Raw genomic sequence first — 12,060 nt, 5'->3', positions numbered from 1 at the left:
TTGAATTCCTACCTCCCCTTTTCTCATTAGCAAACAATGCTCTCCGGTTTCTCCAATCTTTCAAGGTAATTAAGGGCCTGCCCTAGATGTTTTGGCTTTCTGTTGTTTTTAATTGCAACGTTTACATCCTCCTTAAAAACATTTCCATCCTCCTGATAGGTTCTGCCTTCAGAGCCACGTGGTTCCCCCTCCACCTATCAGGAAACACAGGCCTAGAAACCATCCTCGAAAGTGTAAAGTGGCCGATCCAGAGCCTCACCAGAAAAAGGAAATACCAGAAATGTCCCTTCAAGGCACTGCAGGGGTGGGGGTGGGGGGGCTGGGAAGGCACGTTGGAACTTCTAAGCTTTGGGGCAACTATACTGATTGGATTTGGCACTCGTGACTACTGTCCAGCTATAAAAAAAGTAAGATACGACACAAACTTTTTTATAAGGCAGAAGCCGAACAAGACAATGAGAGTTAGGAAAAAAATGGAAATAACTTTTTACACTGCTTACAACAATGGTTCTGTATGTATGTCACTTGACAGTTTTTGTAGTAACACCTTTGTTTTGTTTTGGGTGGGTGTCTAGACCTTGCTGAATGTACATGTACTGAAGAACCTCATTTAATGCTGATGCTAGGGGAAAGGAATAAAGATCTCCATTTGCAGCTTACCAAAGGGGTCCTCCAAGTGTGAGAGGCCTAAGGGTTGCCAAGGTGTGTGAAATGAAAACCATTTTCATAATAGTATTCAGACCCTATTTATTGAAAGGGCGGGCCTACGCCGGTCGACTCCATCTTGTTCTGTGTCCTTCACCTTGACCAGCCTCCTCCCCTTGAGAAACCTCCCGCTCACCGGTTCAAACTTCCCGATCAAAACACGCCCGGCGACCTGCGTAACAGGACTCCGACCCTTCCCCAGCCAATCGGCCGAGGCCACAGCCATTACCTCACCAACTGCCCCTAGACCCCAATAAAACCTTTGTGCTTTTGAAACTGGATCTCTCTCCCCGATATCTCACCGCTGCGTCGGTGCAGGTAGGGGATGCTGCTGGAGCTAGCTCGAATAAAGGCTCTTTGCTTTTGCATCGGACTCGGCTCCCTGGTGGTCTTTGGGGATCACGAATTCTGGGCATAACATTTATCTTTTTAATTCTCATTCTCTCCAGTCTTTTGCTTGAAAGTGGATTTTTTCAGAGGCTACCTGACATGTTACATCCTAAGAGGTTTGATGCCGAAGCAGCTGTGAGAATCCAGCTGTCTTCTGTTAAGTCAGACATCAAAGAGACTTGGGAACATTAAGCAGGGGTATGTAGTAGTATGTAGAACAGTATGACTTTCCTCAATAAATTTGTTCTGGAAAGTTCAGTTATTTTTCATAAGATGCATGACGTTTATGTTAACACTTATGTTAAAGTCTATTGTTTGTATTTAAAATAAACAAGAAAATAAGCGTTTTAAATGCTCTCCGTCTTAATTTCTGATATAGTAAATATTGACAGCAGTAACCCACATAAACAAGCACTTTAGAATCCTCAATAATGTTTAATAAGAGTATAGCAACTTGCAAACCCCTGGCCCCCAGCTCATCACAGAAAGCTGTGCTGGTAATGAAATTGCCGAACTCCTGTCCTGTTCCTGCAGCTGCTTCTGTCTCACTCTCTCTAAAACCACAAAACCCGCCAGAGATAGCTTGGTCAGGAATCTGCTAAATGGAGATTACATTATGTATATGTGTGTGTGTGTATATATATATATATATATATATATATATATATATATATATATATGTATTTTTTTTTCTCTTTCTTCTTCTTCTTCTCCTTCTTCTTTTCTGAGTCCCAGTGCCCTGCAGGCCTGTCTCTGGGTGTCTCCTGAAGGCCAGGGCAACCTGTCCTGGTTGATATCATCTTTGGAAATTTCACACAGGAGCCGACTTTGTGCTCAGGTATTTCAGGATCGCCCTGGGAGGTCTGCTTTACAGAAGTTAACAGCCTGACTGGGGCAGGGAAATGCTATTCCTCAGAAGCCATTTGGGACACCTTCTACGTTGGGGTATTCTGTATAGACCAAGCAGGGCATGTAATAACTGCTCAGACGGGTCTGGAAAGGCAAGAGTTCCTTTACGGGGACGATTCGGAATAGATCTAAGCAGACATGACTGCCGGTGAAAGATTTGTCAGCCGCCAGAAAATCAGGTAACAACGCCTTTAAACCCACTTCTTCCTGTGATGGCACTATTCCTTCCTACGCTCCCCTTGGGGAAGGTAGGCCTGCCCTGCCCACGGTGGCAAGGAAGTAGCGCGGTATGGAAATGCCACGCCTGGGTTCAGTGCCTGTCTCCCATTCTCCTCTCTCCACGGGATCCTGCCTGCTCCTGCCGGTCTGGCAGGTGGACACGGGCCGGGGTCTGCGGTTGAGCCAAGCGGGTGCAGCGCCGGCCGTCGGAAAGGTGTGGAGGGAAAGAGGTGTCTGGCTAACATGTGCACGACCGGGAGGGCGGCCCCCGGCCCGCCGGGCGACCTTGGGGGAGCGGGCTCCGTCTCTGGGCGAAGGTGTGCAGTTCCCGCTACCTGCCTGTCCGGCGGCGCTCTGGCTTCCTCTCCCTTTTCCGGCGGCCCTTTGCCAGGTCGGCCTAAGCTGGCTTCTCCCAGGTGAGCTGGTGGTGAGGGCTCCGTTTGGACCGCCAGGCCCAGGCGGACCCTGAGGCTAAGGCCCGCAGGGGAGAGGCTACGCGGGACGCACAGGTGGGGAGCCCAGGTGGGTGGCGTGCCGCTCACCCGGCGCAGGGCGCACACCCGCCTCGCTGCGGGTTAGCAGAGGTCACGCCACCGCGGCCGCAGGAGGGGCCAGGGCGCACCCCGGAGCTGGGAACCTCCCTCCCTACGATGATCACTTCCCGGCACCGCGCCTCCCAGCTCCTCCCGCTGATCCCTCTCCAGCCTGCAGGATTCTGGAGGTGGGGTCGGGAGCGGGGAGTCTTTGGCGGCACGTCGGGTAAATGTGGGCACCCCGCGAAGACAGGTAGGCCTGGGCTAGGACCTCTGAGATTCGTGGTCGCCGTCCCCGCCGAGCCTCATCCGCTCCCACCTTGTGTCTTCCTTGTAGCCCAACGGGGGGATGCTGGCCCTGTTGTTCTGCGGCGTGTCCATCGCGCTTCCACCCTTTGTCAGAGCAGGTACGTTGGGCCGTCCTCGGGTCTAGGCCACCCTCACCCACCTGCCTCCTTGCGGCTCTGTGGGAGCGCCTGCGCGGCCCATCTGGGGGCTCACAAGAGCCCCCAGCCTTTCTGCTACTTCCACCCCAGGGGACCAAGTGAAGTTAACGCTGAGTGGGGAAACAGCAAGTTCCCAGCATCTGACGCTCAGCCCCAAATGTCCCCTTTGGGTTTTGAGGCACCTTTGGGAGGGGGAAGGTGGGTGGGGTGAGGAGGTGTGGATAGGCAAATTTGGAAGTCTTGAGTCCAAAGGCTCAAAACCCAGCAGCAGAACAGAGTTCTCCCTAGAAGACACGCAGTGCAGTGCCATGCTATGTGGTTCAGTAGAAGCGAACTTTAACATGAGCGGATTTTTAAACAATCCTCTTTGGGATGAAATACTTGCACCTTTTATTCAAGACGGAGTGAAATAACTGGGTGGCAGAGCACAAAGAAACAGGACAAGGGGGCTCAGAATAGGAACGTGTACTCAGGCAGATAAGGACTCAGGGTCTTAGGAAAGAAGGGACAGAACAAAATCATCCCAGACAGAGAGGATGAGTCAATGTCTTTTATGGACACATTTTTGTCCATAAATCAAATCAGCAGACCATTTGAGGGAACTCCCACGCTGAGAAAACTCTCCAATACAATTTCAAATTGGCTAGAAAATTGAAGAGGCATTTGTTAAAACTGATAATAAATAGCACCAGAGTTCTCTTTCATGATTCCCCCACCCCTTTCTTTCCCTAGATGCATGCAAGGATATTAGAATGTACAAGGAGACACCTTCCGCCGGCCAGCCTTTTGCTTTTAATTGTATAAACCTGTCACCAACGTCCGGGAAAGTACATGTAACATGGTATAAATATCCTGGCAAAAGCCCAATATCCACAAACGCACAGTCCAGAATTCACCAGGAGCAAAACTGGATTTTGTTTCTCCCCCTGACACAGGAGGACACTGGGATCTACCAATGTGTCATAAAGTAAGTTGCTCATTTAAAATAGAACTAAGTCCTTCTTTCTCTCTGTCTCTTTTTCACACACACACACACACACACACACACGTGTGTGTATAATGTTATAACCATATATATATATGTGTACATATATATATATAATTCTTTTAGGAAAATTCTTTATAAACTCTTAATAAACATAGAAAGCTCAGTGAGAAGAATAAAATACAATTTTATAACAGTTTGTTACCAGACGGTTTCCAGTGAACACGTTTTACACTTGATATCAGCCAAAATGCCGAGAAGCGATCCAGTGAACACATTTTAAGACAGAACAGGTTTATAAATCAGTTGTTGGAACATGAAATGCGTCTTTTCCCATTGATCTAAGGCCACAGGCCAGACCAGCTTAAAAATCTGTTTCTCCCATTGTTATTGCTGCCTTCTTTCTTAGAATGCCAGAAGTTTTCATGACAGGTGGCACCACCAGATGGGGATAAACCCTTTGAGCACCTTTTTGTAATGGTGCTCAATAGGAATTTAACAGTGACTGACAGATATGTTTCAGGCCCTGTGCTAAGTAAGCCTCATGTTAGGACGTAATGTAAATGAGTGACCCAGGGCTCATGGCAGGGAGACAGTTGAGCCTGGTGGGGGCTGTGGGGAACCAGAAAGCATATGTCCCACCAAAGGCAGCAATCTTTACAACTCAAGCCCATTTTCTAAGTTTTCAGGGATCCTGGAAATGGTGTGTGTGTGTGTGTGTGTGTGTGTGTGTGTGTGTGAGTGTGTGTGTGTGTGTGAGTTTTCAATAAGCTTTGTGAGTATGGCTTAAATAAAACACATTTGTGGACAAATTTTGCCCAACGGCCTCAATTTTATTACCTTTCCTTACTGGCTGGCATGCATGTCTTTAACAAATGATTTGATCTCTCTGAGCCTTGATTTTCCTGTCTGTAAAATGGAAGTAACGCCAGCCTGATAGGGTTGAAGGGACAATTAGCTGAGATTATATGTGAAATTGGTACTGGAGAAAGGTGATTGCGTTTGCCCAGTGGTACACAAGTGGGAGTGGCTGTGAGCCCCTGTTTCATGGCTCCTTTCCACAATTTCACTCACTGTATAGATTAAGGTGCTGACAAGGTGTCTCGTGGAGTCTCCTGTCCTGTTTGACTCTGGGTTATGACATAATAGAGCTGGAGATTGTGTGGCACACAAATTCATCTGGATGTCTGGGCTGGATTTAAAATACTTAAATCTGGTTGCTGTGAAACAGGGAAAGATCATCTTTCCTAGAAAGTAGACACAGATGCTGCTGTCATGGAAAAAAATAAGTGTGAATTCTCACAAATCATTAACATACAGATATGAGACATACTTAGTAAACTGTATATTTTTATGTTGAAGTAATTTCAAATTCCTGCAAAATTTGCAAGAATAGTATAAAGAACTCCCACCTATCCTTTATCTAGATTCCTCATTATTTTAACATTTGCCACATTTACCTTATAATTCTCTCTCCCTCTCTCTCTCTCTCTCTCTCTCTCTCTTGCTCTCTCTCCATATATGACTGATCCCTGAACAACATGGGTTTGAATTGCATAGGCCCACTTATACATGGATATTTTTTTGATAAATATAGTACATTACTGTAAATGTATTTTCTCTTCCTTATTATTTCCTTAACATTTTCCCTCTAACTTTATTATTTTTTTCTTTTTTCATTTTAAAGAGAGAAAGAGAGAGCATGAGCAGGGGAGAGGGGCAGAGGGAGAGAGAGAGAGAATCCTAAACAGTCTCCACACTCAACGTGGAGCTCAACAGGGAGTTTGATCTCACGACCTTGGGCTCATGACTTGAGCTGAAATCAAGAGTCAGTCGCTCACCTGACTGAGCCACCCAGGTGCCCCTCTAGCTTACTTTACTGTAAGAACACAATATATAATGCACATAACATACAAAATATGTGTTAATCCATTGTTTATGTTATCAGTAAGGCTTCCAGTCAACAGTGGCTATTAGTAATTCAGGTTTGGGGGAGTCAAAAGTTCTATGTGGATTTTCAACAGTGCACGGGGTCCAGTGCCCCTAACCCCCTGGTTGTTCAAGGGTCAGCTGTATATGTATATTACACGCAATATTTTTTTTCTAAGCCATTTCTTCTAAAACACTTGAGTTGTATGCGTCGTGTTCCTTTAGCCTTGAGTAGTTCCATGTGTGTTTGCTGCCAAGAATATTTTCTTAGTTATCATATTCAGGAACCATCATATAACATTTTTATCTAACTCCCAATTCACACTATAATTTTGTCAATCATCTCTATTTTTCTTGACACATTTTGTTCCTTTCCTTTCTGGTAGAGCATCCAATCTGGGATCATGTATTGCATGGGACTGTCACGTATTTTCAGTCTCTTTTCATCTGGAACAGGTCCTCTGTGCTTCACGACATTGACATTTTTAAGGAGTACAATTATTTTGTATACTATCCCTTCATTCGGGTTTGCCAGACATTTTCTCCTGAGTAGGATGAGGCTGAGCCTTCTTGGCTGGAATAGCATGTAGTCTGTACCCTCTTCAGATAACACACTCAGCAGCTCATGGTGTCCACTTGCCCCTTGGTGGTGGTAATCGGTTGGATCACGTGGTTAAGGTGTTGTCCAGGGTTTCCACAATATAAATATTTTTTTTTCCTTTTTGTAAGTAATAATTTGTGAGATGCATCCCACCTCGCTCGAGGCAGAGGGCTTGCACAATATCTTGAAGATGATTTGGCAATCTGGAGATGAGTAGATTCATTTGATTTTGTGACTGTTGGAGTTTACGAGGTTTCAATTTGCCATTTTCTTACAGCTATACAAACACCTGTCACAGAATCCATGTAAACCTAACTGTGTTAAGAAAATATTGGTATTGTTTTTCTGGAAACAGTCAACTGATTTTATCAGATGAATACAAACAAATATTACATGCCGGAAAAGACGACAGTCTTACCTGTCATCTGAACTTCCCACAGAGTTGTGTTTTGGATTCAATAACGTGGTACAAGGTAAAAAAAATAATTTTCCTATGATATTTTTCTTCTTCTTTAAAACTTACTCGTTTTGGGGGGGCCTGGGTGGCTCAGTTGGTTAAGCATCCAACTTTAGCTCAGGTCATGATCTCACAGTTCATGAGTTCGAGACCCACGATGGGCTCTGTGCTGACAGCTCAGTCTAGAGTCGGCTTCAGATTCTGTGTCTCCCTCTTTCTCTGCCCCTTCCCTGTTCTCACTCTTTCTCTGTCTCAAAAATAAATAAGCATAAAATTTTTTTAAACTTGTTTTTAGTTTAAGTTGTATCTTTTAAGGCAGAGTTGGTAAAGAGATTTGAGTACCTAGCTAATTGTTAGCTAATTGATACTGATAATTTTACCCGCTGATTATTGATTTTAAAATTTATGGTTCTTATAACTTTGTAATATTTTATTCCTTGTATTCACCACCTCCCTGCTATTATATTTTTTGAGAACTATCCTTGGTTATTCTTTTATTCTAACAGATTAATAAATTTGTTTGAGTGGGCACTACATGCACATGATTCAATAATCACAAAGTATAAAAAGTCACCCCTGGAAAGTATCCTCTGCTCTCCTGAGCTGTATTTGCCCTGGGCCTGTCACACCTTTCATAGCACATGGCTGCTTTTATTGGTTTCTTCTATCTTTTGCATTATTTTTATATCATGCTATCCAAGCAAATAAAACTATTTCTTTGTCCTTCACTTTTTATGAAAACATGAAATCCTTGACTCACCTTTCTGCACCTTGTGTTTTCACCTTGGAGCATTCTCTTTTCTTGGCTGTCCCAGCAGATATTAATGTCTAAGACATAATCCTAGGCAGGGAGGAGAACAGGCTGGTTATTTAAGATAGGATTAGTTTTCCTGTAATTCTGCTTGTTAGCACTTGTCGGTACAGCCATCTGGGGCGTGATTTTTCTCTGTGGAAACCTTTTTATCACCTGATTCAATTTCATTAATGGAGAGACGCTTATACCAATTTCTCATTTCTTCCTGAAAGAGTTTTGGTAAGATTTCTTTTTTTGTAGGAAATTGCTCATTTCATTTAACATTTCAGATACTCTAGCATGCAACGGTTTACCATCTTTGCTCTTTTGATGTCTGTTTCTGCCAGAAGGTTCTTCTTTTAATCCCTGTTACAATGTATTTCTCTCTCACTGTCTCACTGGATTAGTCTCTCATAAGAGAGGTGTCAGTTTTATTACTTTTTTCCAAGAATCCAGTTTTGGCCTTGTTGATCCTATTACATGTTTTGTGTTCATTTACTTTGTTTCCATTTTCTGCTCTCACAAGGCAATGAATGGCCTTATCCCCGTGTTTTAAGGCGCATTTGCCAGTGTGCAAGTTTTGTAGGCTACATTCTCATTAACCTTATAATTGTTAGATTGTAGGCTATGTATAAAGTATTCAATTTCATTGATGATGCCAAGTTCCTTGACAAAATTTTTTATCGGCTTATACTCACCCCCTGCAATATCCCGGACTCCCTAAAACCTTATCTGAGACTTTGTATTATAAGACTTATATATTTTTTTATCAGCTTAATGGGTGTAAATGTTACTGTATTGTTGTTTTGGTTGCTTTTCCTTAATTATTAGTGTTAGTGAGATTGAACAACTTTTGCATACATTTACTGACCATTTTCGAATGCTCTGAACTGGTGACTCCTACCTTTTGCCCTATTTTTATTTTTTTCATTTTTCTTACCATTTTGTTACTGACTTACAAGAGACTTTATATATTTATATATTCTGGGTACCAATGTTTGGAATGCGTGAACAATTTCCATCGAGGTTCAGTGTATGTATAGAAAATACATGAAGCTTAAGGGGACAAGCTTGATGGATTATCAGAAAGTGAACATACCCTTTGGTTACCCCTTCCAGTGATCAAGGTCAAGAACTAAAACACCACCAGCACCTCAGAAGGCCCCCTTCTGCCATCTTCCAAAGAACTGTACTTCCCTAATCCCCTGACTTATAATAGCATAGATTAGTGTTGCCAGCTTATGAATTTCACTGAAATTTAATCATATTGTATGTAGTACATATAGGCACAAACCTGGCTTGCTTGGCGCAATAGTGAACTTGTGAGAATCATCATTTGAAGTTGGGATTGACGCGGTCTTCTTTTAGGGCCATGCTTTTAGTGGTTTAACCAAACTGTGTGGTCATTTCGATCCCAGCTGATGACTTAAGAGTTTGGCAGGATGTCAGGCCCTGACTCTAGCTTTTGTCTCCTACACCTGTATCTGTCAAAGCACTGTCTTATCAGTCTACTGGCTGTCACCTTCAGGATAATTTGGGGGGTGGGGCGCCCAGGTGACTCAGTCGGTTGAGGTTGAGCATCCGACTTCGGCTCAGGTGATGATCTCACAGTTTGTGAATTCGAGCCTTACGTCGGGCTCTGTGCTGCCAGCTCAGAGCCTGGAGCCTGCTTCGGATTCTGTGGCTCCCTCTCTCTCTGCCCCTCCCCCACTCATGCTCTGTTTCTGTCTCAGAAATAAACATGTAAAAAAAAAGAAGTATTTGGGACAGTTAGTTCTAAACACCCAGTTTTCCTTTAATGAGAAGTTCATCTTTACAGACTTTATAGCTACTGCCTGTGCCTTCTCCACTTATAATACTAATACCTGGCCCTGAGGAAATGTTCAGTAAGTTTCTACTGAATAGGTGGATGGCTTCTGAGTTCTTTCTATCTCCAATATTTTTTGTTTTTCTTATTAACTATTGGGCCAGTGGAAAAAAATTACGTGACAAGTATTCATTTAATATGTGTCGGGACATATAATCAACAGTTTGCATACTCTTTCTCATTATCCCCTTGTTAGCATTGGCTCTGACTACAATTTAAAAACTAACAACAATCCTGTTCCAAGGGAGGCCTGGCTGGCTAAGTCAGTGGAACATGCAACTCTTGATCTCAGGGTCATGAGTTCCAGCCCATGTTGGGCGTGGAGCCTACTTGGAAATAAAAAATTCCCTAACAGTATTCCTGTTCTGCTCAGAGGGTACTGATTGCCAGGCCACCGTCCCCTCAGCCTCAGGTGGCTTGGACTGTGGCATTACCCACTTTCCGAGTCCAACTTTGGCCTTCTCAGGATACGGGGTCACACGTTCTTCTCCGTGGCTTCTTGTAGACTCTTCCTCCAGCATTCTGTCTCCCACCTTGCAGCCTTGCAACAATTACCTCTTGGCACCAGCATTATGCCCCTTTAGAGTCTTATCAGTAGAACTCTTCTCGAAAGTTTTTCCTCTCGGCCTGGGCCTGTTGTGGTCATAGATTTGAAAGCACTTGACATTTGTAGAGAGGTAGGTTTTTAGAATCAACTTTGTCACTACCTCAGTGTTAAGAGGATGGGTTTTTTTTTTAAAGCACTTGCTCGGACTTATCTTCTACTTCCTGAATCAGATTATCCATGGGTGAGGTTCAGGCATCTTTATTTTTAAACTATCTGCTCAGCTTGAGCAGATAGGAGGCTAGGAGTCAAGCAATATGAAGAAGAGGGATTGTTCTGAAACCGTTCCCACCAGTGACCTCAGTTATGGCTCTGTTTTTGCTACTCTCCAGTTCAGACCTTGAGTTACTTTTTGGGCCTCAGTGTCTTCTTCTGTCAAATGAGAACATTGGAATCAATTCTCCAAGCACTTAGGGCTTATTATCTGCCTGGGGCCATACCAGGAAATGCTTTGTGTAGGAGGTGAGCATTGCACTGCGTAAAGAATGAATAGCAATGAAGCTGGTGGGGAAGGGGGGGTGGGGGGCGAAAATGATGACAATTAGAAAAAACCCTAGCAGGTGCAAAGGGATCAGGTAAGAAAGAGAATGGTTTTTGGGGGCATTAGATAGAGTCTGGGGTCCATGTCAGAGTGGGGTAAGGTGATGCTAGGAAGTAGAAGATCTTGTTTGCTAACCAGCACATAGCCTTTTCCCCACTTAAAGTATGTCAACGGCCAATCACCCTATTAGGAGAATGACATACTCCACTTCTTTACGCGTTAGTGAAGTCCTCGTGGAGGCACTGCAGGGAATAAATTGGAAGGGCTTGCGGATGGTGGCGTGTGGATCATTGACGCTATTTCAGAAATTCAGTGATTAAACGAGGACCATTGAGGAGAGTGTATGAGATAGAACTGACAGAATGAGGGGAAAGGAGAGGAGAGTGAGTGGAGGGAACTCATTCCCAGTGGCCCCTCTTTTCTCCATTAATTGGAGGGAGATGTTAGGTGGAAATTTAGAAAGAACAGTGTAGGTGAGTAGGTGAATGAGGGAGTCGAAAGCAAAGAATTTCTAAGGTGAAGACCATGAATCAGTAGTGATGCCAAGACTCATGTTGATGTGATTTTCTCTCATAATGTTCATTGGGTTGTAGGCATGTAGGAGAGAGACAATGGGACCAACCCAGGGTGGGTTTTGCAGGCTGAATATGCTGCAAGGATAAAGGGTGACAGTGTGGAGGAATTGAAAGGGGGTCAGTAAAGTGACAGCCACATGATGGGAAAGGAAATGATACCTGAAGGAAAGTGGTAATTAATACCAAATGGAGGGGTCAAGAAGACTGCTTCCAGCGAAGACAGAAAAATGGGTGTGATGGATAGAAATTTCAGGTAGAAGACTATAATGAACATGGTGGATAGATGTTCACTGTCCATGGTGAGCCTCTTTAAACACTAGAGAGGCTCTAAAGCTAAAAAGAAACAAATGAACAAACAAACAAACAAACAACCAAAGCAACCAAATACACACCCTACAGTTTTCCAGGGTTTCCTGCAGCTAATGTTCTGGATGTGACTAAGCTTCTTCAGCTGGCTTCCCTGAAGGGCTGAAATAAGAAATTGTCTAGATTGTCCTGCTTTTTCT

General features: G+C 43.9%; 1 protein-coding gene across 1 annotated transcript in view; it reads left to right on the top strand.

Moving 5' to 3' along the window:
• Window positions 1–2,466: 2,466 nt before the first annotated feature.
• The window catches only part of IL1RL2 (interleukin 1 receptor like 2), a 41,652-nt gene continuing 32,058 nt past the window's right edge, over window positions 2,467–12,060 (top strand). Inside the window, exons 1-5 of the mRNA XM_042930320.1 lie at window positions 2,467–2,639; window positions 2,928–3,009; window positions 3,094–3,163; window positions 3,935–4,169; window positions 6,995–7,190. Coding sequence (XP_042786254.1) covers window positions 2,467–2,639; window positions 2,928–3,009; window positions 3,094–3,163; window positions 3,935–4,169; window positions 6,995–7,190 — 756 coding nt within the window. The remainder of the gene's footprint in view (window positions 2,640–2,927; window positions 3,010–3,093; window positions 3,164–3,934; window positions 4,170–6,994; window positions 7,191–12,060) is intronic.

This window comes from Panthera leo, chromosome A3 (assembly GCF_018350215.1).
Source record: "Panthera leo isolate Ple1 chromosome A3, P.leo_Ple1_pat1.1, whole genome shotgun sequence".
NCBI lineage: Eukaryota > Metazoa > Chordata > Mammalia > Carnivora > Felidae > Panthera > Panthera leo.
The sequence above is the reverse complement of the archived record's forward strand: the minus strand, read 5'-3'. Positions and strand labels throughout refer to the sequence as shown.